At 48.1% G+C, this 24,096-nt stretch overlaps 1 protein-coding gene across 1 annotated transcript; it reads right to left on the reverse strand.

Annotated features, from left to right (window-relative positions):
• Positions 1–1,293: 1,293 nt before the first annotated feature.
• On the reverse strand, positions 1,294–21,642 carry ZNF331 (zinc finger protein 331). Its single transcript, XM_073226154.1, has 6 exons — positions 20,860–21,642; positions 13,826–14,798; positions 7,049–7,168; positions 6,401–6,477; positions 5,110–5,236; positions 1,294–3,429 (listed from the first exon to the last, which is right to left on the reverse strand). The coding sequence occupies exons 4-6, from the start codon at positions 6,407–6,409 to the stop codon at positions 2,570–2,572; spliced, it is 996 nt and encodes a 331-aa protein (XP_073082255.1). The 5' UTR covers positions 6,410–6,477; positions 7,049–7,168; positions 13,826–14,798; positions 20,860–21,642; the 3' UTR covers positions 1,294–2,569.
• Between the last annotated feature and the right edge of the window lie 2,454 nt (positions 21,643–24,096).

Raw genomic sequence — 24,096 nt, forward strand, 5'->3', positions numbered from 1 at the left:
AAAATAAAAACTCTAATCCTCTAGGCCATACAAAAAAGGCCACAGGCAACATTTGGGCCATGGGCCAGTTTAGTTTACCTGACCAGTGCACTAAACCAGCTAAGCATGGAAGAAAATTCTAGAGCAACATCATCCACCATGGTAGCCAATAGCCACATTGCAATTGAGCACTTGAAATGTGGCCAGTTGGTTAAAGTAAATGTAAAGTATCACACGGGGGTTTGCAGACTGTTGAGAAATAAAAAGGTAAAATACCTCATTCCCTCCTGGCACTGCAGGCTCCAAGGGGTACAGGTCCTGGAGTGGGCAGGATCACTGTGCAGCCGCAGCAGCCACTCCAAAGCCCAGGCAGATGTCTTCAAGCTGTGTGTGAGCCCTGGGTCCACCTGAGGCTAAAGCCAGTGACCCTCTGAGTGAGTCAATCCCTGCTCCCTCTCCCACCCCGCCCTCTCAGGCTGCTGCAAATGACGTCGTGGCTCATTGAACCACGATCCCTGCCTACTATACGCCCTTCCCACTTCCTCTGTCCATGACCATCCATTCAGACGGCATCCCTGCGTCTGCCACGCTCACCTGAGGCCCACCCTCTCCGTGTGATGCACGGTTCTCCCCCCTCCTCACACCTGTCGTCCTCAGGGTCCTCCTCCCCCCGCCCCTTCCTCCCTGCCCGCCATCTCTGGTTTGTGCAGGAGGGTTTGGAAGAGTCTACCTACAGCCGTCCCCTGAAGCACAGGGTACCCGGCCCCTGGGTAAACCGAGCATGGGCCTTACTTCAACCCCAGATTCTGGGTCCTCCGCCTGCCTTTCCGGACACACCTCTGGACTCCGCCCACCACCATGCCCCAGGCCAGGGCTCTCCCGCTGGCTTACACGCCCACCCTGAGTGTCCCAGGCCGCACTCCCGAGCATGCCAGGCCTGCACGCCAGGCCTCCGGCTCTCGCAGGCTCGCCTCCTGGGGTTCCTCTCATGTCTGAGCACCAGCTGCGCCTTGCATGCACCAGGCCTTCCTGCTGTCAGTCCTGCCCCAGTTTCTCACTCACTCTGGGGCACAGGCCCTCCCCCTCCACATTCTCAGATGCCCCGGGGCTCCCTCATTCCAGGACCATCTAAGATGGCTAACTGCCCCTTGACTGCCCCAGGACTGATGTGAGTTCCTGGCCCCCTCCCCAGGGCCACTGCTCACACATCCGTTGAGGGTTGCCTCCTGGCTCTGCAGTGGGCACTGTGGCACCGGGCGCAGGTGTGTGCTGGCTCAGCTCTCTGAGCAGGTCATGTTTGAATATGCAACAGAGGCCAGTTCACATGCAATTTTAATTCAGCCATTTTGCTGAGTGTCCAGTGACATCACATGGTGGGGTGGCCACACTTCCTTGAGAAATGTGCTGCACACATTGGCACTCACTGGCCACGTGTGTCATCCAGGCCCCCGCCTTCTTTAATGGGTGTTACTACTGACTGGAGGGAGTCTCTGTTTTCTGAGCCCTTTGTTGGGTGGGTGCTCTGTATTTTCTGAGCTGTCAGGTGTATGTCCGGGAAATGCCATCTCCCCATCTGCTGCTTTTTCACCACCTTTGTGGTGTCGAGGAACAGAAGAACTTGGTACTTTTGATGAAATCCAGCCTGTTACATTTTGTGTCTTCTGTGTACTGAAAAACACTGCCCACCCCAAGGTTGTGACAATAACCTCCTACGTTTCCTTCAGAAGTCCAATAGTCTTTTCTACCCACAGGGGGTCTTCCTGTAACAATTCATGGCCACAATGATAAGCGCCAACGGCTATTTATTGAGCTCACATAACATCCCAGATACACTTTTCCAGGAGTTTATACATACCACATGTAACCACACACAACAGCAATACCAGGCAGGCACGACCATCCCCACATCACAAATAATGCACAGGGTGACAGGTGACCTTCCTGGTGTCCTGCAGAAAGCTGACCGATGGGAAGGGGATGCTGGCAGACAGGGGACAGGCCACAGGAAAGGGCTTTCCCATGTATGTTACATGAGCAGGGCCATTCCCTAGAATGAATCTGACAGCAAATGAATTCATCAAACGAACCTATCCAGTTAAAAAAAATCCACGCTTAGTATGTTGTGACCAGTGAGAAAAAGTGATTTCTCCATCCTCCAAATTCAACTCTAACATGACCGATATTCTACGCGCAGGAGACACAGGAGGCCTTCTTCTGTGAAACGGCGTCAGGAATCTCCCTCATCACATGGGAGGGGTGAGAGCTGCAGAGAGGCCCGGGCACCTCCTTTGTACTCAGAAGGGTTCTCGACATCGTCTGCACGGCTACACGCCTGCCCACACTCTGCATGCTCATAAGGTTTCTCCCCTGTGTGGATTTTCTGATGCTGTGTGAGCTGATGGCCGTGGCTGAAGGCCTTCCCACACTCTTTACATTCATAGGGCTTCTCCCCGGTATGAATCCGCTCATGTTTGACGAGGCTTGACCTGTAAATAAAGGCCTTCCCATATTGCTTGCATCTGTAAGGCGTTTTGCCCATGTGAATTCTCTCGTGCTGGGTGAGGTGCTAGCCACAGTTAAAGGCCTTCCCTCACTCTGCACATTTATAGGGCTTCTCGCCCGTGTGGACCCGTTTATGAACGACCAGGCTCGAGCCCCACCGGAAGGCCTTCCCGCAGTCCTTGCACGTGTAGGGCTTCTCGCCCGTGTGGACCCGTTTGTGAACGACCAGGCTCGAGCCCCACCGGAAGGCCTTCCCGCACTCGCAGCACTCGTAGGGCTTCTCGCCGGTGTGGATCCTCTTGTGCAGCACGAGGGTTGAGCCGAAGATGAAGGTCTTCCCGCAGTCCTTACACCCGTAGTGCACCCCGGCGTGGAACCTCTGGTGCTGGGTGAGCTGGTTGCCGCGCCGGAAGGCCTTCCCGCAGTCCTTGCACGTGTAGGGCTTCTCGCCCGTGTGGATCCGTCTGTGAAGGACTAGGGTCGAGCCCCACCGGAAGGCCCTCCCGCAGTCCTTGCACGTGTACGGCTTCTCGCCCGTGTGGATCTTCTGGTGCTGGGCGAAATGTCTGCCATACCGGAAGGCCTTCTTGCACTCTTTGCACTCATAGGGCTTCTCGCCCGTGTGGATCTTCTGGTGCTGAGAGAGCTGGTAGCCCCGGCTGAAGGCCTTGCCGCACTCCTTACATTCAAGGGCATTCTCCCTGTTACGAAGCTTCTGCTGTGGTCGAACAGGGGTGTTTTCTCTATAAGGGGGTGTTTTCCCGGAGTTGACAGTCATTTGGTTGAATATTCCCTTCTGAGGGCCCTGTCGTCCTTCAAACTCACCTTCACGTGTCCAATCAGAGCCGAGGGACTTGCTTTTTCCTCTGGAGTCCCTCTTGGGAAATCTTTTCGCATAAATGCTCTTTTCTGCAGGCAATCTCCTGGTCTCATACGATGAGTCCAAATCTGGGGAAAAAAGTAACATATTTTGTTTCGTTTTGAGAAAACAAAAATGAACAGACCCAAAACTTCTCTAATAATAAAACTTCTGCAGTGGAATAAACAGCCATCAGCCAGGAACCCCGTGCAGATGCGAGTCCACTTCTAGCGCCACAATACTTAGAGAGGAAGCACTGGAGACATTCCTGCCGGCGTCCAACACGACAGGGACCAGACAGGGCAGACCAGACCAGAGAGGGTAGGAAGAGCGCTGCTTGCAGATGGTGTGGTGACGGACCTGGGAAACCCAGGAAAACCACACACAAAGCCACTATAAGAGATAAAAATGTTAACAGCTGGGTAGCTGTGCATAAAATCAATTCTGAGATTGATATATGCATATATAAGTAACAGAATTAAAAGTAATTTTGGGAGAGACCCAACACTCAAAAGTGTGATTCTCTCATGAGCAGGAAATGAGAAGAACAAGGTGAGGAGGGTGGGGATCACGTTCAAGTGTGAGGTGGTGCTCTCTTTCCTAGGGGGGACCCAGGGCCTTTGTGGGGAGCTTTCCGACTACTTCGAGGGTTCCCTGCCCCCCCCCCCGCCTAGTAGGACTGCTTATTGTAGTAAATCCCTAGACTGGCTGTCACCTTCCCCTGCACAGTCCTCCTATCTCCCCCCTTGCTTCCGACAGACAATTCCATCTGGCTTAGAAACGAAAGCTCTTGCTTTCACAATGAGAAGTGCCACATGATGCAGAACTTAGGAAAAGATTTTTTGGTTGAATCTTCGTCAAATTTTTAACAACTTAAAAAAACTCAATTATGATAAAGACTTCAGAAAAGAGAAAGGATTCAAGAACAGAGACCAGATAGTAGGGAAAAGGTCTGATTTCAAACTTCCGAAGGCCACGTCTCTGGCTGGGAGGACAGGGTAGCCCACAGTGTGGGTCTGCAGCCAGGATTCTTGCGCTTGGTACCTGCTTCTGCCCTCTAGACAGCCACTCTGTGCCCCCACATACTCATCTACTAATTAGACACAAGTGTGCCAATCTCATGGACTCGTGAGAAGAGGTAGAACGCATTCTCTCTGTCACACGCACACAGCGCTTAGAACGACGCCTCTCATGCCTCCTAAAGCCTAAGCGCAGTATTAGCCACTAACACTGTGCCATGCTTTCTACTATCAGAAATAAGAAACCTCCTGAGACATTTACAAGGGGTCATCATCCAGTGTTTACCTCAGGTTCATGGGTTTTGCATTAGGTACAACATGTGGCAAATGGAAAATGCCCACTTTGATTTTACAGGAATGCTGTTCACTCAGTCCACCTCTACATCAAACACAGGCCGGTTTACTAAAGAAACTCAAGTCACAGTGATGAGTTGTTTTTCCTGCAGGTGGGCCAGCAAGATAGGACAGGCCATCAGCAGTGCTTTGGGTATAAACATAATCCTAGTTTCCCTGAAGGTGGTTATGAAATAAATATTCCAGAACTCCAACTCATCCTTTGGTCACCAGGGAAGGGAGGGAACTACAGGTCCGACAGTGGGGAAGGGCACAATGTCCACTTCCAACCTGACCAAGCTCAGACACAGACACCCCCTGGAACAGGGAGAAAAAACCCGACGCGTCTCCTGAAAGCCTGTGCAGAGGCTCGCGGTGGAGGGGCTGGTGCTCCTGGGATCCGGGGCAGCGACTCACCCAGGGCGACCAGGTTGCTATAGTTCTCCAGCATCACGTCCCAGTATAGGTCCCTCTGTGCTGAGTCCAGACAAGCCCATTCCTCCTGGGAGAAGTCTATGGCTACGTCAGAGAACGTCACCAAACCCTGAAAACGCAAACCCACACGCCCCTGGTGAGATGGGAGGGCGGAGGCTCAGGACGGCGGACAGGAAGGGCTCTGCTCCGGGTGGGGCTGGACGGCCAGGACCACAGCCCAGAGAGGGGCAGGGGGCTGCCCCGGCACAGTGCGGGGAGGCGGGGCCCCTAGGCTTACTGAGGATCCCCTCCTGTGGCAGAGAAACCCCCACCCTGAGGAGAGCTCATCTTCCCAGCCAGCCAGGAAATGGATAAAGCAGTCCAAGCTGTGCTCCTGTTTACTGGCACAGAACCTGCTACTGGTATGCCTCACCAATTCTCACCAGGCATGGGTTTCTATGGCATCCTTTCCCCTTAATGGAAGGAAAAAAATGTTCAAGGGTTTTGTTTCCGAAATGCAATATAAGATCTTCCATTTCTGAAACTAGGGTTTGCATTTCTGAATGTTTTCAAGAATCAAGTCATTTTGCCAGGTCACCTTTCAAGCAGCCTTCCTATGTAGCAATAAAAGCATTTTTTATTCCATCATACAGACGGATTTGAGTTAATTACAATAGTTACACACTTAGGGAGAGCAAGACATTTTCCCCTAGTTGTGGGAGTTTATGATTGCCTATCACTTCTGTACGGATGGCCTCCTACTTATATCACATGACTTGGAAGCACAGAGGAGTCTGGTGGGTCTGTTCATCAGCAAAAGGTCTTTTTCAGGTTCCCCAGAAGATGAACTCCGAGTCCCACCCAATTCGAATAGCCTCGGAGCCCCAACTCTCACCACACGCTACGACTGAGGCCACTCAATATGAACATCCTCTCTTCCCTGCGTAGAAACAAGATCAGTGGAGAATCTCCTTCTCTCATGTGGTCCAGTGGGACCGACAGGTCTGACTCATCAAACCACAGTCCGCTGTAAATGTTTCTCTCCAGGGACCTCCCGCCTCTGTTACTCTTGACAACAAAGTGGACACAGAGCAGATACGAACACTAAGCTCCAGGATAAGTGCGCACCAGCCCCACAGGTGGGCACTGGGCAGAGGGCATTGCCTTTTGCTGCGGCAGAAGGACTGGTGAGTGGGTGTTTACATGGGACTCACCTGGGCAGAAGGCCTTAGAATGTTCATAAGACTGTGCACAGGATCAAACCATCAAGAAGGGAAGAGAAATACACACTCACGTGGGCCATAGTTTTGGAGTGAAGAATTGGTCAGTCCTCTGGGGTTTCTGTCACCAAACAATGAAATCCAGACAGAGCTACAAAAGGAAAATGAGGCAGGAAAATGAACTGTGCCTTGGGGCCCCAAGCTGACTTACTACAACTTCTTTACTTCTCCATCTTTGCTCCCCAAAACCCACAGCTTCCTCCTCAACATGCACACATAAACAGGACGTATCTGGAAAACATTAAGATTCTAGGGAAAAACCAGCTCTCCCCGAAGCCCTAAGAAACCCAGCTGCACAGAATAGAGTTTTCACTTGGTTTTGTCTTGAATTCAGACCCAGACATTTGAGGAGGAGGATTTCTGGCCACTCTTGGTGGGGGCACAGAACCTAGACCAAAGGGAGGTCTGCCCTCAACTTCTAAGAGGTGACAAAGGAGTGTCTTTGCTCTGGGTGGCAGCTGGCTGTGCCCCAACGGCCAACCAGGTGCTTCCAGGGGGCCCTCCAGGCCGCGCGGTACCAACCTGAGACTGAAATTAGTGTGCGGGCCATGGACTGACCAGTCATGTCTGCATGACCAATCACTCAACCGTGTCTACGTGATGAAGCCCGAGTGAAAACCGTGGAAACTGAAGTTCCCTGGCTGGCAAGGCTCCACACGTACCGTCATACACCGGTAGGTCCTGACTCCGTGGGGCGAGGCACTGGAAGCCCCGTGCTGGCCGTGCTGCTGCACTCGACTTGGCGTTCGTCTGCCTGGCTGAGGTTCACCTGTATCCCTTGCCTGTAATGAGAAGAAACTGTGAGTTCTGTGAGTCCTTCTGGTCCTGAAGTACTGAACCTGAGGGTGGTCTGGAAAGTTCCAAACTCCCCTTGCGGCTGGTGTCGGAACTGAGGGGGGCATGTGTGCAGACCCTGCCCTTAAGCCTCCATCTGGCTGACTCTGGGCAGGAACCTGGGGTCTGGGCCTGCGGCTGGCTGCGGCTGGGACACTCAGTCTCACTCTGAGCACATACTGCTCCCTCCAGCCACACCATCCAGGGTGAGGAGGGGCTGCTCCATTCAAACTTGAACCTCTCCTGGCATCTAGACAGGCTCATGTCACTCAAGACATGGCAGGTGAAGGAACTTTCCAGGCAGTGCTCCACACTCTGGGCCCAGAAGAGCTGACTGTCCGAATACAGGCAGACCACTAGTGTGAGGGTAACGGCCACCAAATCCTAAAGGGGGAGAAATGCTTAAAGACATGAACAATATTGCAGATACACTGTCAGCAGAAAAATCAGGCTACCAAAACAGGATGATACAGTAATGCATTTATAAGGTTCTGTATATGAATATACATGTGTATATGCACATACCATATATGATACAACACACATGAAAGATACAGGTATATATATGCAGAGACAAAAAGATACACACAGACAATAAACCATGACACATCAAGAGGAAGAGACATAGAAACAGAAATAAAAAAAGCCTGGAAAGTTACATATCCCCTGTGCAGAAAAGAGTTAATAGTGTCTGAACCTGCTGGCCTTAGGCCCGCTTGCAGGACTGGCCCTTGGCTGGACTTGCAGAGTATTCCCACCATTCCCTAGCTGCTGAGAGTGGCTCACAGTCCTTCAGCTGTTTGCACAAGCAATGTGGTTCGTGATAAGCACTTGCTTGCCTCTGGGAGTCTAGAATTCCAGTGTGAGAGAGGCAGAGGGCGTCTATGAGACTGACCCCTAATAAACGCCCTGGTCTCCCAGGCTCAGGGGGCTCCCGGGCTACCCCAACCTGCAGCTGGAGGAATCCAGCACATCCGGGCACTGAAATGGGAGCACAGTCTGGAGGCTCCCCACGCGCCCTTCCCTTTGCTGCTCTGGCTGTCTCTCCCGTCACTGTAGTAAATCTTCGCCATGAGCAGGAACAGATGTTGAACCCTATGAGGCCATCTAAGAATCACGCCAACAGGCAGCGGCCTTGGTGGCCCGCACCCCTGGGGCATGCGTGATGCTCTTCTTTCTAAGCACACCCTGCCCGGTGCTGTAACAACGGCCATGCACAGGCTTGATGTACATACATGCGTGTGACTGTTTCTGTAAATATACTATGAGGCAATTAGACTCTCAAATGACAAAGAAACATTTTTCTTTAATGTTCTCCTCTTGAACTGGAGAAAAGGCTCAGAATATATTATCTTTGGATTATTTCACTGAATAACTTCTCTGTGTTTCCTTCACTTCCCAGTACCTAAGCCAGCTCTGGTGTCTACACATGCCCACCCATGTTGGAGTCACTGACCAGACACCCCCACTATGCTTCCAAGTGGCGCCCTGGAGACACTGCTGCTTGTCTTGATGCAGCAGAGGCTCATGCCCTGAGGGGAGGGTGAATTCTGCTTCCGAACCTGTCCTTTCAGCCAGGTCCTGTGGACAACTGCCCAGTCATCTGACCCTGTTCTTCATTTTGCACCAGACCTTACTAGGAAAAAACCACGTGAGGTATAAAGCTTAGAAAGTGAATTCCATTTATGTCTGCATGCAGCCCGTGCATTCACAGCTATTTGGTCAAGAGTGGACAGCAGTGGGTCTGGCGAGAATGCCTTTGGCCGCCTGAGGACACACCTCCCTGAACTTTCGGGCAGCCTCGTGCGTCAAACTGCCTCAGGCAGTTTCCTTTCCTGGCTGGATTACAAGCGGGGTACAGGTAACAATGCCCTTTTAGTCACCTGGCATTCTAAGTCCTCGTATCACAGGGTCAGGCAAATGGCAGGCACTCTACAAAAGTATGTTTTTTGACTCAAAATTCCACTTTATGGGACTTATCCCAATTAAATACGTATAGTAATACACAAACATATGCCCAAGACTGTACAGGAGGACAGTTTTTTGTTTTGAATTGAGAGAACCGTGGATTCACGTGCAGCTGTAAGAAATACAGAGGGAGCCTGCACCCCTGCCCTCCCCTGTTCACCCCAATAACGTGCACAAGAGCACAACCAGGATGCTGACACTGATAAAATCCATGTTTTATTCAGATTTTCCAGAGAATCATTTTAAAAACGGAAAAAGGTAGAAATAAAAATGGTTCACGGTAGAGAATAAATCAAATAAATTATGGTCCGCAATAATGGTAAATGTTTACTAATAATGGTATTCATTTATACTGAAAAGGAAATTAAGATGAATTACCAAGCAAAGGTGGTAAGTTTAAGAAGATAGGTGACATCCGGGAGGAGAGGCCTTGGTGAGAGCAGAACAAGGCTGTGGTCTGACTTGCGAGATGTGAATCTTGGCTCTCCCGGCGCCTAACCTCATGGTGTCTGTCCCTCCACAGGTAGGAGTGGGGATGAAAATAGGATCCACCAAGTATGACTGCCTGAACTATTAAGACAATAATCTACATCAAACACAATAATACATAGCAATTATGTATTAACAAGTTAGCTGTTATGACTGAAAATTAGTAACATTACACAGCCCTTAAACTGTTTTTATAAGAGACTCCAGCCTGCTGTGTCCAATTTTTCTTAGGCTAAAACATGCACTTTTCAAATCAGCTGTCCACATCTCATCTATATCATCTGAAAGCTAAGAACTTTCAGAGCCTCGTAAGAATGAAATTCTTTTCAGTGACAACAATTAAAAAAAAAAAGATTCTAAGATGTGTAAGGAGGAAATGGTCCCTCCCCACCAATAAAGAGAGAGACAGACAGGATTCTGCATCAAAAATCCAGCTCAGACTATCTAAACTGGGAAGATAACCAACTGAGAACACTACAAGCAGCTGAACCGTGTCTTTGTGTGACATTGGAGATTCATGTGGACGTTTTAAACTACAGCCACCTTCTGACTGACTCCCATCTGTCCACCCACGGAAGTGTTGCTTGTATGGCCCATATCTGTGATGTGTCAGTGGGACTCCCATGTTCTAGCAGACAGATATTTGCGAAAGTCTGTTTTTTTTGACAACCTGTTGCCGTGAGCTTTGTTTTAAATGATGTCTGTCTAATCCTTTAAGGTGGAAGTACAGGAGAGATGTTGTGCAGAGCACAGAGGTATCATGTGACCTGTGGCCGAGCTAGATCCCTTTTACTAACTGATCTGGAGAGTCTTTGGCTCACTTCCGTGATTAGTTAGCAGGATTCAATTGCTTGAGGCAAAACCACACACAGATCTAGACTGGAAATGTACATACAAGACATCAATAGGAATTCTCTCCGGATGGTACGGTTTGGGTAATTTCGAGTTTCTTCTTTAGGAGCTCCTTCAGGGATTGAATTTTTTGCAGCAGGCCTGCAATCCCATTAATCCTATTTCAAGAAATAGCACTTAAGGAAATCCCAAACTTAAAAAAAAATAACCAAGAAAAGGACCACAGTTATGGGGCAGTAGGAATGCTAATCGCAGTCATTAAGTGAACTGGATGCAAGGCTTGTGGTGGGCAGAGTAACTATCTCCACAGATGTCCACGTCCTACTACTGGAACCCGGGACTATGTTACAACATTACACAGCAAAGGGGAGTTAGGCTGCAGAGGGCCTTCAAAGAGCTACCCAGCTCACCTTAGGAGAGGGCAGTTATCCTGAATCATGCCAGTGGGTCCAGTGCAGTCACAAGGATCCTTAAAAGTAAACGAGGGAACAATGGACTACTATTCAGTCATAAGAAACAAATCCTACCATTTGCAACATGGATGGAGCTAGAGGGTATTATGCTCAGTGAAATAAGTTAGGCAGAGAAAGACAAATACCAAATGATTTCCCTCATTTGTGGAGTATAACAAAGCAAAACTGAAAGAACAAAACAGCAGCAGACTCACAGACACCCAAGAAGGGACTAGTGGTTACCAAAGGGGAGTGGGGGGAGGGAGGGAGAAGGGGATTAAGGGGTATTATGATTAGTACACGTGGTGTGGGGGGGCACGGGGAAGACAGTGTAGCAGAGAGAACACAGATAGTCACCCTGTGGCACCTTACTACACTGATGGACAGTGACTGCAATGGGGTATGGGGTGGGGACTCGATAACATGGGTGAATGTAGTAAACACATTGTTTTTTATGTGAAACCTTCAAAAGAGTGTGTATCAATGATACCTTAATAAAAAAAAAAAGTAAACGAGGGAGGTGAGATGAAGAGAGATGTGACCCAGAAGCAGGTGAGAGGGACGAGGCTCTAGCAGCTGGGGTTCTGAAATATGCAGCTGTCCCTCAGGATGACAGGGTCTTTGAAAAAATAAGAGTACCTAGAATGGAGACAATTGACAAACACTGCCTCAGCCAGGTGACCTGATGCCACCTCGGCCATCACAGATCATGCCAAGTGTGTCTTTGCCATGACATGATATGAAAGCGGTCACTCACATCTCTGTGATCTCCCACCCCAACCCCTCAGCCTAGTCCAACCCTGAGAAGGACATCAGACTCCGAGGGAGGGGCATCTACAAAACACTTGCATGTCTCAAAAATGTCAAGATCATTTGAAACAACGGAAGTCTGGGAAACTGTCCAGCCAAGGGGAGCCTAAGGAGACGTGACTGTGAAATCTAATGAGGTGTCCTGGGCAGGACCCTCAAATGGATGAAGAATGTTAAAGCTAAGGACATCTGAATAAAGCATGGACTTTAGTTAAGGATAGTGTATCAAAACCAGATCACGCAGACCTCAGACTGAGGTAAATTCTTAACGATAGGGGAGACTGGGTGCTAAGTACCTGGGAGCTCTCTGGGCTCTCCTCACAATTTTTCTGTAGCTCTAAAACTGTTCTAAAAAATAAAATATTAGAAAAGAATATGCAACCATACCTAGCACACAAAGCATAAAATACTCCTACACGACCCTTTCTGGAAAAACTCTGCCAAGCCCTGTTCTAGATCCAGAACTCAAGCTCAGCATCAAACCGTATTGCTTCCCTCAGTTCACACCAAGCTGCAACAGTCAGACCTCATACAAGACCCGTGGAAACAACACATTTCTAACCACTTGCTCCTGCAAAAGCATCCCTGCCTTTGATGGCGAAGATTTTTGCTCAAACTCCACTTGTAAAAGCATCACACAGCTGGTCACTTGGTCACGTACAGACTGAAACAAGCAAACCTTCTTACTGTGCTCCGAAAGTCAGGCCTGTGGAAAAGACCACCGGTATCTAGTGTTTGATTCCACCTCAAACTAACAGCCTCCTTACAAAACCACACGCTAAAGAGCAAACGTTCATCTCCCAGTAGCATTCCTTTGCACCATCGAGTTCTTAGAAAAGGAAGCCCACAAGAGTATGTGAACCAATTTTCCCAATGAATTATGTGAATACTTACTGGGGAATATGCCTGCTTGGCCCCTGTCACATCTCTTGGGAAGGAATTACTGGGCTAAGTCACTATTAGGGAGTGACTTTTGGGCCAAGGAAGGAAAATATTCTTAAGCTCTACACACAGAGTCATTCACTAAACAGTAGGGTAACTCATCTGAACCTTGATTTTAAGATGTGTAACAATTCTTCCTCCTCAGGATGCTTTTCCTGGAGGATGGTGCCTGGGGGAAGGAGAATGACAGAATGAGATACTAGGCCTTTCCTGGAGCACACACTACATCAGAAAATACCCCACAAGGCCACACCTGTCCCCATGTCATTCTAATACCAATCAGAAGTAAGAGGGCACTGGGACCTGAGCGTATCAGTGATACCTGGGGCCTAGGCTCTGCAGCAGGGTACTGGAATACCTAGCTGCCCCTATCCTCACCTCCCAAGTCGGGGACCTCTCCTCCCCATGAACGGAATCTCATTCCTGAGGCCTTCCTATCCTGTCATTCTGACAGCCTGTATGTCATTTAGACAGGACTCTAAAACAGTCATCTCGCGACTATGTCTGCACCCTTATTCCTGGTCATTTTCATTTCGGGGTTCGGGCTGCCTTGCCTCCGCGGCCAGCGCACCCGGGCAGGTAGCACATGGTTGGAGGGTGAAGGCAGAGGGAGCAGCAGAGACCTCACAGCTACAGATGACGCTATCACACGCAGTCGTGCTCACCCAATCCGCGGCCACACAGCCAGTTACCCCTGCCCAACCCGTCAGCCATCACAGCCCAACAATCGCGCGCGCGCGACGGCACACACCTGGGCTCTGCCACCCCGCAGGCGCTCCGACGAACAAGTCACATCTACGGAGACGCGGCCGGGCAGCTCCGCCTCCCCACACACCCACTCCTGGGTGCGCCACAGCCGCAGGGACGGGGGACGGGGCCCGCCCGCACCCTCGTCGCTCCCACGCGCGCCTCCGTCTGGGACACTGCCCGGCCCTGACGCGCCCACGCTCACCCGCACTTACTCCCCGCCGCTGCTGCCCCCGCAGCCGCAGGCCAGGCTCCGCTTCAGGTCTCCTCGCTCGGAGCAGTTCCCTCACCGACACCCGGCGCCCCATCCCGCGCTGATTCCCTCCTGGGATGCTCACGACTCACCGCTCGGGGAACAGCGATCCACAGGGTGTCGGAAGGGGGCACAAAGGCTGAGGCTCGCTCGGGATGGCGCCGGGCGGAAACCAGAGCCTGAAGAAACTGCGCGGGAAGCACCTCCCAGCGTGCTCCTCCCGCGGTCGTACCTCAGAGGCTTCTGGGAAATGTGGTCCGGAGTCTGGGAATCAGCTCAGCTGACTTTGCGACGACTCACTTCCCCAGCAGGCAACGCTACACGATCCTAACGGAGCCGCGCCTCGCAGACTTCTGGGAAATGTAGTTCAGAGTCCAGGAAGCGACTATGACGGCGCTCCCAGCGTGCATTTCGGACCCTTAGAGGACGGTGGCTAGGTTATAATCTGAGACGTTACTCGTGATGAAGCGGCTGATTTAAGACAGATTTTTCTCCCTTAGGTCATTATTTTTTTTGACAGCATTAAATTCTATTTTTATTTATTTATCAAATATTCCTTAGGTCATTATTTTATTAAAAAAAGAAAAAACCCTCTTTCTTATTCTGACATTCACTCTATATCCATTAACTGGTATATTTCTATAGAATAAATCTTTCTCTTATAAAGTGGAACTTGTGTGGTTACATTCTAATATTGCTCCCATTTCAAAGACAGGATATTTGCTTCTTTAACAATTTCTGAAGTAATCAGTTGTTTTAAAAACTACCCTGCATGCTGATAAATGTTATTTTTGGCATTTTCTTTTTAGATTATTTTTATGAAGCTGTGGGTTTAAAATTGAATCAGTGTGTTCCACATTACAGAAATTTTCCTTAATGATGGTTCAAATGTTCACAGTAATGGCAATGACTTCCTTTTCACAGCACAGTTGTTTTCTTCTGATTGGACTCCATCCACTATTGAAAACTTTCTTGCTTTTGGACTCAGCCAGCTTTCCCAGGCTCACTTTATTCTTTCTCTCTTCCAGATGCAGAATCGACCACTTCTCCAAAAAGCCCTGGTTCCTTTTATATAGAAATAGCATTAGAGAACACAATCTGGACACTGTTGAGCCAACACTGCTTGTAGGCATTTTCAGCAGACAGAAAGTAGGGAAAGAATGCTTCTGTTCTATTTTTCCAAATCAATTTTAACGTTATAGAAGTTCTGTCTCTAAACTGACACAAAACTTCAAGTAAATTCTGAACTGTAAGTTTATTATTAACATAATTATTTACTGTTACTTACAATATAAGGAAAAAACACGTCCCCAGTAACAATGGCGATACTATACGTGTCATAACTAAAGGAAATCTGAAATGTTCTTTGTTGTGACTCCTTTTGTCCTTAGAATGACTCCCATTAAGTGTATAAAGATAGGACACTGCATTGTGCCTTTATCAGTGATGAACTATTTAAAAATGGTGTTGGGATGACAGGGTAGTGTTATTCAGAAAAAAAGATCAAATTCAATCAAAATCGCAAAATGTATGTCAGAATAAGGTAGAAATGACCAGACATGCAAATATATAAAGAAAAGTCATGAAAATGATAAAAATGTGTGGTCTATAATATGGAATTAAGGAGATCCTTTCTAACTGTAACTCAAAATCCGGAAGTCATACACTGTTGAAAGATCAAGATGTTAGAGGTCTCTAAATCTTAAGAAGGTCTTGGTCATTATAAGGCAGATACAGTTGCAATGTGACATAAACTCTTTTAAGGAAAAGAATAATTAGACATTTTCAGTAAGGCTATTAAAAATATTGAACAGAATGAAAAAAAAAGGACTCAAAATTTTTAATTGAATCTCCATTACATACATAATGAAAAACTATAAATGACTTTAGCCATTTAAATTTAGCCAGTTAGCAATTAATATTAGCCAAATTCAATTTATTCCATTAATCAAAGATTGAGTATTTGAACATGGTTTAATCTTTTGCATTGAAATAAGAGACTTAAACAGAAAAAACATTTGAGCACCATGGTACACTCTTGAATATTTGACAATTAAGCCATGCCAAGTATGAGAAATTTTTAATTATTAAGCAAGAACATTGAAATTAAAAAACTGCAAGCAGGAAAGCTCCAGCGAACAGAATCAGCAGTAAACACTGGGAGCATTTGCACACAAGTGAGGCTGAACTAGGGCCCTAGTCAGAGCTACAGCCATTGACTGCACAGGATGCCTAAGCCAGGACCCAGGGAAAAGGGAAAAGGAGGAAACAAGAAAAGGGAAGCAAATAGCTAGAACCATTACTATTCACAGATGACATGGTCACAACGTGAAACACACTTACAATAGAGAACGTAAGGCAAATCCTTAATATACTGACATCAGTCTTCCACCTTTAGTAGCAGTAATTAGACAATTCAAACAGAGGAGTGTTGGGAGCCGGGGCTATGTCCCTTCCCCCACGTCTGAACGCAGCATGGGAAAGCACAAGCTTGAGAGCAACCGGTGCAGTCCTTGGAAGTTATCTGCTCACAAAAACATATCTTGTCCTTGAAGATGAGCCAAGACTCCTCGCTCTGAAAATAGGGAGACCTTGAGGATGTGTGAAAACACCTCCCCGCCAGCGCCACCTAAGGTCCAATTATCTCCTGACCCACCCCTTACTTGCTACTTGTATAAATTGAGCCTGTAAACAATAAACTTTGCCAGCTTGATCAGACATCCTGTCTTGCTGGTCATTCTTTGTGTCTCTTGCTTGTCTCATTTCTGCAGGCGTCTCCGGCACACTCCACGTTCGTCCTGCGGGCCGGGACAACTGGCGCCCAACGTGGCGTAGAATTACACTCTACCTGTTACCGCACTGTCCAACAGTGCACTGGTGCCGATGGCAAAAAATATCTAACAGCCATCTTACAAAATGGTTATACTGGTTCCTTTGGAGGCGAGTATGATTATAGCAACCCCCAAGGACATTCTAAATATGCACAAGCCTCCTGCCATGGCCAAATTGGCAAGGCGATTTGCTGGCCACCGCAAGCTCCGATTCACATATCTGATGGCGGTGGACCAACAGACAAAGTAAGGGAAACCCAAGTTCAAAAGAAAATTGAAGAAATTATCAAGGAAATATACCCTCCCCTAGAGTATCACCCTCTAGCCTTGCCCAAGTCTCGTGGCATAGATCTTGACACCCAGACTGCTGATATTCTAAAAGCCACCCATAGCGCACTAAACGCTACTAACCCCAGCCTTGCTGAAAATTGCTGGCTATGCATGACCCTTGGTACACCTATGCCCCTCGCAATTCCCACTAACGCTACCACTACACTGCCAGAACAGAATTGTACTCTTAACTCACCCTTTAGAGTACAGCCTGTAGGATTTAACACATCCCTATGCATACAAAAGCAGCCCCAGAATAATGGTGATGACGTGAATGTAGGATTTGCCGCTTTCACAAACTGCTCCCAAGTTTCCAATTATTCCTCTGCTCTCTGCCCCACTATTGGACAAGTTTTTGTTTGTGGAGGAAACCTAGCCTTCACTGCCTTACCCTCAAATTGGACTGGGTTATGTGTGCAAGCCAGTATTCTCCCAGATATTGATATTATCCCAGGAGAAAAACCTATCCCCATACCCAGCTTTGAGTATATGGCAGGGCATTCACGCTCTAAAAGAGCCATCCAGCTTATCCCAATCCTAGTAGGCCTCGGGATTACTACCGCAATGGCCACAGGAACAGCAGGGGCAGGAATAGCCATACATTCCTACCATAAGTTATCCCATCAATTAATTAATGATGTTCAAACACTCTCAGGAACAATCAATGATCTCCAGGACCAAATTGACTCACTTGCAGAGGTAGTTTTGCAAAATCGTAGGGGTTTAGATCTTCTCACAGCAGAACAGGGAGGTATCTGTTTAGCCTTACAGGAAAAATGCTGCTTCTATGCCAATAAGTCCGGCATTGTTCGAGATAAAATAAAGATTCTCCAAGAAGATCTCGAGAGAAGAAGGAAAGAACTTCAGAACAACCCTCTTTGGACAGGACTAAATGGACTCCTCCCATACCTCCTTCCTATATTAGGCCCCCTTTTAGGATTACTACTAGTACTTTCTTTCGGCCCCTGGGCTTTTCAAAAACTTACAATGTTAATCAAACAGCAAATTGACTCCCTCGTAGCAAAACCCATACAAGTTCATTATCACCGCCTTGCTTTAGCTGACCAAGGTGTGAATCTTTACATAGAGCCCTAAGCTGGCAATAAAATAAACCAGGAACGAGCTATGTCAAGGTTTCTTGTCCTGTCCCTTGACAACATCTCTGGGCAATTAAGGCGGGTAGTCAATGACGGGTAATTAAGAGGTTGTACCTGCAGAAATACAGGACAGACATAAGACCTCTGATAAAAATAACAGGGGCCGATCTAATACTGGGGCAAGCTCCTATTTATGTAGGCCGATCCAGTATTAGGGCAAGCTCCCCTGAAGATATCAGGCCGACTCCAAAAAGAGGCAAGCTCCTGAAAAACAGAGGCCAGGTACAAAACCTCTAAACCTAAGACAGGCACCGTCTACCCAGTAGATAAAAAGCTCCAAGTTCCTGTCCCAATCCCTCCTAACTCATCCAACAAGCCTTAAGAGACCTGCATTATTTGAAATTGCAGACGGCTCCCCCACTTGTAAATCATAAGATCTAAAGTCAAGTATGGTAGCCAGTGACGGGTAAGATATGGTTGAATAGTAAATACCAACCTAAGACAGGGAGTGGTCGACAGAGGACTATGCCCCCATGACGGGTAAGGATTTACTTCAACCGTACAACCTAAGACAGGCACATACCTTGACCCAGTCTGAGTTAGGCTGGTTATTTTATTAAAGAAAAAAGGGGGAGATGTTGGGAGCCGGGGCTATGTCCCTTCCCCCACGTCTGAACGCAGCATGGGAAAGCACAAGCTTGAGAGCAACCGGTGCAGTCCTTGGAAGTTATCTGCTCACAAAAACATATCTTGTCCTTGAAGATGAGCCAAGACTCCTCGCTCTGAAAATAGGGAGACCTTGAGGATGTGTGAAAACACCTCCCCGCCAGCGCCACCTAAGGTCCAATTATCTCCTGACCCACCCCTTACTTGCTACTTGTATAAATTGAGCCTGTAAACAATAAACTTTGCCAGCTTGATCAGACATCCTGTCTTGCTGGTCATTCTTTGTGTCTCTTGCTTGTCTCATTTCTGCAGGCGTCTCCGGCACACTCCACGTTCGTCCTGCGGGCCGGGACAGAGGAGCAGCACGCATTCCCGCTAGCACACACATACACACACACACACACACACACACACACACACACACACACCAGGACCCCTTCTTACAAGGCATTTCAAGATTTGTGTGAAGAAGCCATAAAACTTTATTGAAGGACATAAAGGCATGATTAAAGGCTGAAAAACACATCATTGACATTTAACAGACACTGTAAGGGAAGAAACAGAGCTGCTGAATATTAATTAGGTGATCTGGTTAAACTAGTCTTTGACTGTTAATACGAAAGATCATCAATATCCTTACTATCATGGGTTGTGTCCTTTCCCAAAGATATGCTGAAACCCTAACCCCTAGGAACTTAGAGTGTGATGCTATCTGGAAATAGGGTCATTGCTCAAGTCATTAGTCAAAATGAGGTTACGCTGGAGTAGAGCGGGGTCTAATTCAATACGACTGAGAGTCCTTATAAAATGAACTCTGTAAATCAAGACACTGCATAGAGAACATCTTGTGAGGAGGGAGGATTGCCTGATGCACCTACCAGCCAAGACATGTCAAAATTTGCTGGCACCAGAAGCTAGAAAAGGCAAGGAAGGATTCTCCCCTACAGGTTTCAGAGGAAGCACGGCCCTGAGGACATCTTGATTTTGGACTTCTGTACTCCAGACTGCAAGTCAATAAATTTCTCGTTTTTGTTTGTGGTACTTTGTTATGGCAGGCCTAGGAAATGAATACACTTACCAAATGCACAATGAAGTGGTGCAAAATTATTTACCAGGCACCAAAGGTTATTTTTAATATACAGTGATTAGAAAACATTGATAACTCATCTGAATCTGATATATTTAAAAGAACATCTGGAAACTAAAAAAGATTCACTACATTTGGGATGAGATTTCAGTCAAATTTGAGAATACAGGAACGGAATAAAGATGCCCCCTGCACAGGAAAAACACTTTCCAGTGGGGCACAGGGCCTGTAAACATACCATGTACAGCAAGCAGCACTGTGATGGGATGCGATGGGGGAGGAAGTACGAGGTTTCAGACAGGAGCCTGTCACCTCCCCCAAAAGGGAGACTTCGCGTGGCAGCTAAGGGGACTGGCAGGTACCGGCCCCTGGGGAACAAGGTGAGATGCGGACGGTGTCCAAGGACAGGGTGGGGTCTGCAGCATCCCAGGACCAGGGAGAGGACGCGACCGGCGGACACCGCCAGCGGTGGGGACGAGAATCCACAGACTGAGGGCTTTACATGGCATCGGGGTGGGTGAGGAGGGTCAGGAAAGGGTTTTAAGCAGAAAAACGTCAAGGCAGGTGGTGTCCACGCGCCAGAAGGCAGAAGGTGAGCAGGGATCAGCCACGGCGGGCGACTTTAAAGCCCAGAAAGAGACGCGGGTCCCAATGAGGTACCGTGGGTTTAGACAGAGTAGGGTGAGGGCCTCCGGGAAAAAAAGCAAAGCAAGATAATTACAGACAGAATAATGTAGCAATGTGCAAACAAGTCCCTATTCGTCAGAGTCACACTAATTCTCTTGGGTAAAGTCACCACCAGACTGGGAATACAGACATCTTCAGTGAGTCCAGTTAAAGCGCAAAAGGCCAGGAGCGACTTGGCCTGGAACGCTTGAGTGTTCCGCAAATAAAGGGGGGCTCACCTTAACCCGTGACCTCACTGTATCTCAACTATAACCCACCTTGGGGGCAGGGCAGGGGGTACAAGTCTGCACCCCCAGCCCTTTACCCACGTTCTTGAAAAGAACCCCTAGACAACGCACCCTCACGGGCTCTCCTGTCCCCTCCTGGCGTGAGCCAGGAGCTGTCCTCTCACTGTATGGCCACTTAAAGCCTGTCCCTGGCTCTCCTACCTTGAGTGTTTGCGAAGTTCATTCTTCGATTCTGCAAAACAAGAACCCCGGCATCCTCAAGATGCAAAACCTTTCACGGCGACGCTGGGACCCACCACGGGAGGGAAGGACGGGGCTTTATCGCTCACAGCGAGCCCCGCGCCTCAGCGGCGGCGGCCCGGGCCCTGGGGCCGCCAGGATCCAGCGCGAGCGGAACGACGTCATCTCCTCAGAGCCAGCCCCGCCCCTGCCGGAAATGCGCAGCCGCGACGCTGGGATGGCAGGACGCCTGACGGGCCCCAGGCGCGGCGGAAGTAGGGGCGGGGCCTGCACCTACCCTGGGGCATTTCCGGACGTGGTCAAAGGTACTTAACCCTCTGGGCGTGGATCCGTCTATTCCGTTTAATGCGGAGCAGAGTTACTTGTTTCAAACGCTAAGATGTAAACTGGTAGTCTGCGGGTCACTTGTACCGGAAATTGTTCTTTTAAGCTGAAAACTACTTAAAAGCCCTTTGCCTGTGGGAGATGTGTCCTGCCAGTGATACAAGAGGCGTGCTCGTGCTGGGGCCCCAGTGGGGACCTCCATGTCGAATGGACCGCTTGCCTTCTTCCCTGATCTCAAGTCTCCGCTTCAGGTTCTCTGCTCTGCCTCCCCACCACCACCCCGCTCCCCCCATTTGAATCCCAGGCCTTGCCCTGTCACGCAACTGGGCCCCCCTCTCCTCGTCTCAGCGGACTTCAAGACTATCATCTTTCCAGGACAGGGTTACCCTTCCTGCTCTCCCTTTTGCACTTTTGGACAGAGTCCAGGTGGCACACGTATGACTTCACAGGCCCTCCTGAGTTGTGTGCAGGGGTCCGCGCAGCGTCTCTTAACTTCTGAATGGCCTCCGACTTTGAGGGGTTAATTTCTCCACGCTGCCTTTACCCTGGAACAGTAGGGATAAACACCAGATCTGGGACATCTGACTGGTCTGTAGAACCTACCTGAAACTGGAGTACAACATATTCCTCCACTGGAGTGAGTAAGTCCTTGATAGGTGAGTGATTAGGTAAAATAATTCGTTTTGGCTCTTACAGTTTCAGACCCATTCAACAATTATGCTAGTCTGTGTGTGTGTGTGTGTGAACAAGAATGTCTTCTGGCCTGCTAACTACAAATTATGTCTGTAGTTTCCCCTCAAGTGTTTCTGGGTTACATGTGTCATGTTCTGCCTTCTAAAGTCAGCTTATCAAGAGAACTAGTCACACGCACACATAGGCCATTTGTAGCCATTCTGCACCATAGTGAGTTGTCAGCTGTGCTGCCTAGTGGCCAGGACAGCCTGCTGGCTCTGCACCTGTGTAACCCTACCTCACGTGAGCAGAAGTAGACTGCAGGGAAGGAACTCACTAGACTAGTATCGCTGCCAGCAATCGGGACCAGCACAGTACCCAAACCTGATGTCCCTTCCGCAAGGGGAAAAGTCTGGGTAAAGTGACAAATGGATAGAGGGAGAAATTACAGCTGAGGATAACAGGGAGTGGACTGTTGGGGAGGAACTTGCTTGACTAATATTGCTGTCAGCAATCGGGACCAGCACAATAGCTAAATCTAATATTCCTTCCATGGGCAAAAAGTCTGGGTAAATTAAATGACAAATGGACAGAGGATGAAATCATGTGTGAAGTTAATGGGCTGGATAAGTGGGTTATGCAATGAGGGAAATCCAACATTTCATTAATGCCTTGAGAGAGGCTCAGAGCAAGAGAGTAATACTATCTGTTAGCAAAAGCATGCCAGATGCCAAAAGGGTGAAGCTCTGTGTTTGTCAAAACCACCTGTGATCTTGGGAACATGGCAAGTTGAATGACAGCCTACAAGTCAGTTACATTGCTCTGGTAGAATATTTGGTCATAGGACTTTATAAGACAATGAGTTGTCTCTTTAAATGGGTAACCACCACACACTGGCTTCATCAAATGTAAGCCTGTTTTATTTGCACTGGTCCTGTTTCGTCATGTAAATGCCATACTAGATGTAAGTGCTCTGACAGGCATGACCACCGTGCAGTAAGGAATCTGTATTTGAAGACCAAGGTGGGGAGTATGAGATCATGAGTCATACATAATTACTTGATAGTAACATGACTATATATTCCCCAGATACATTTGGTCTTCATCGAGTTCCTGAAAACACTGCAGTCTTAAAGGTGAAATGGGTGTCTCGTCATATTGAGGAGACATTTGAACCACCTCCCAAGGGCAGGGGCTGGAGGATGAATCGGCCAATGGACAATGATTTACTCAGTTATGGCTATGGAATGAAGCCCTCACAAAAACCCCAGAGAAGAGCTTATATAGTTGTTTGCTCTCCTAGGTCCTGCTTCTCCGGCTGAGAGCTTCCGTGCTTGGGGAGCCAGATGGCCTCCATGGGCCACCAAGCCAGGCCCCAAGCCCCACGAGGATAGAAGCTCCTTTATTTGGGACCTTGCCCTGTGTCTCTCTTCATCTTTCTGTTAACTTGTATCCTTCTTTAACTGGTGAACATAAGCGTTTTCCTCAGTTCTGTGAGCCACTCTACAAATTACTCAAACCCAAGGGGAAAGTCATGGAATGTCCGTTCTGTAGCCAGTGGGTGAGAAGCACACAGAAGACTGCCTGCGGCTTGAGACTGGCACACGGAGTGGGGGGTGGAGGCAACTATATCATAAAAAAAAGATTCCCAAGTCAATTCTGTGGTCACTATTAATTTGAATCATTTTTGTAACAAATACTCTAAAAGCAACTGCTAAAAACTTTGGTGTGCTTTCATAGTAAAAAGTCTTGGTGGTTTCTTATGTAAATCATTCCTGGCTAATTTAGATTTTCATTTAAATATTTTCCAACATATTTTGCACCTGCAAATTTTCTGTCCATTATGATGACTGTCATGCTTTTAAGCTATATTTCTTGGGCACTGGTCTTTCCATACTAACCATGTTGGTATGTTTTCTCTCCACTATGAATTTTATGTACAATATGTGAGGAGCAGTCGACAGCTTTGCCACTGCCTTTCAATTTGTAGATTTTTTTTCTCCCATCTGGAAACTTTCAGCCTCCCTATATTTATAGTTTACACAAAGCTCATGCCTACATCAGTGTGTATGTTTCTCTTTAGTATGAGTTTTCTGGTGTGCAGTAAGGCCTGAGCACAGCTTAAAGGCTTTGCCCCATTTTACATGTGTAAGGTTTCTTACCGGTATGAATTCTCTGATGACAAGTTTTGAGAGACTTGAA

Source organism: Manis javanica, chromosome 17, assembly GCF_040802235.1.
Source record: "Manis javanica isolate MJ-LG chromosome 17, MJ_LKY, whole genome shotgun sequence".
NCBI lineage: Eukaryota > Metazoa > Chordata > Mammalia > Pholidota > Manidae > Manis > Manis javanica.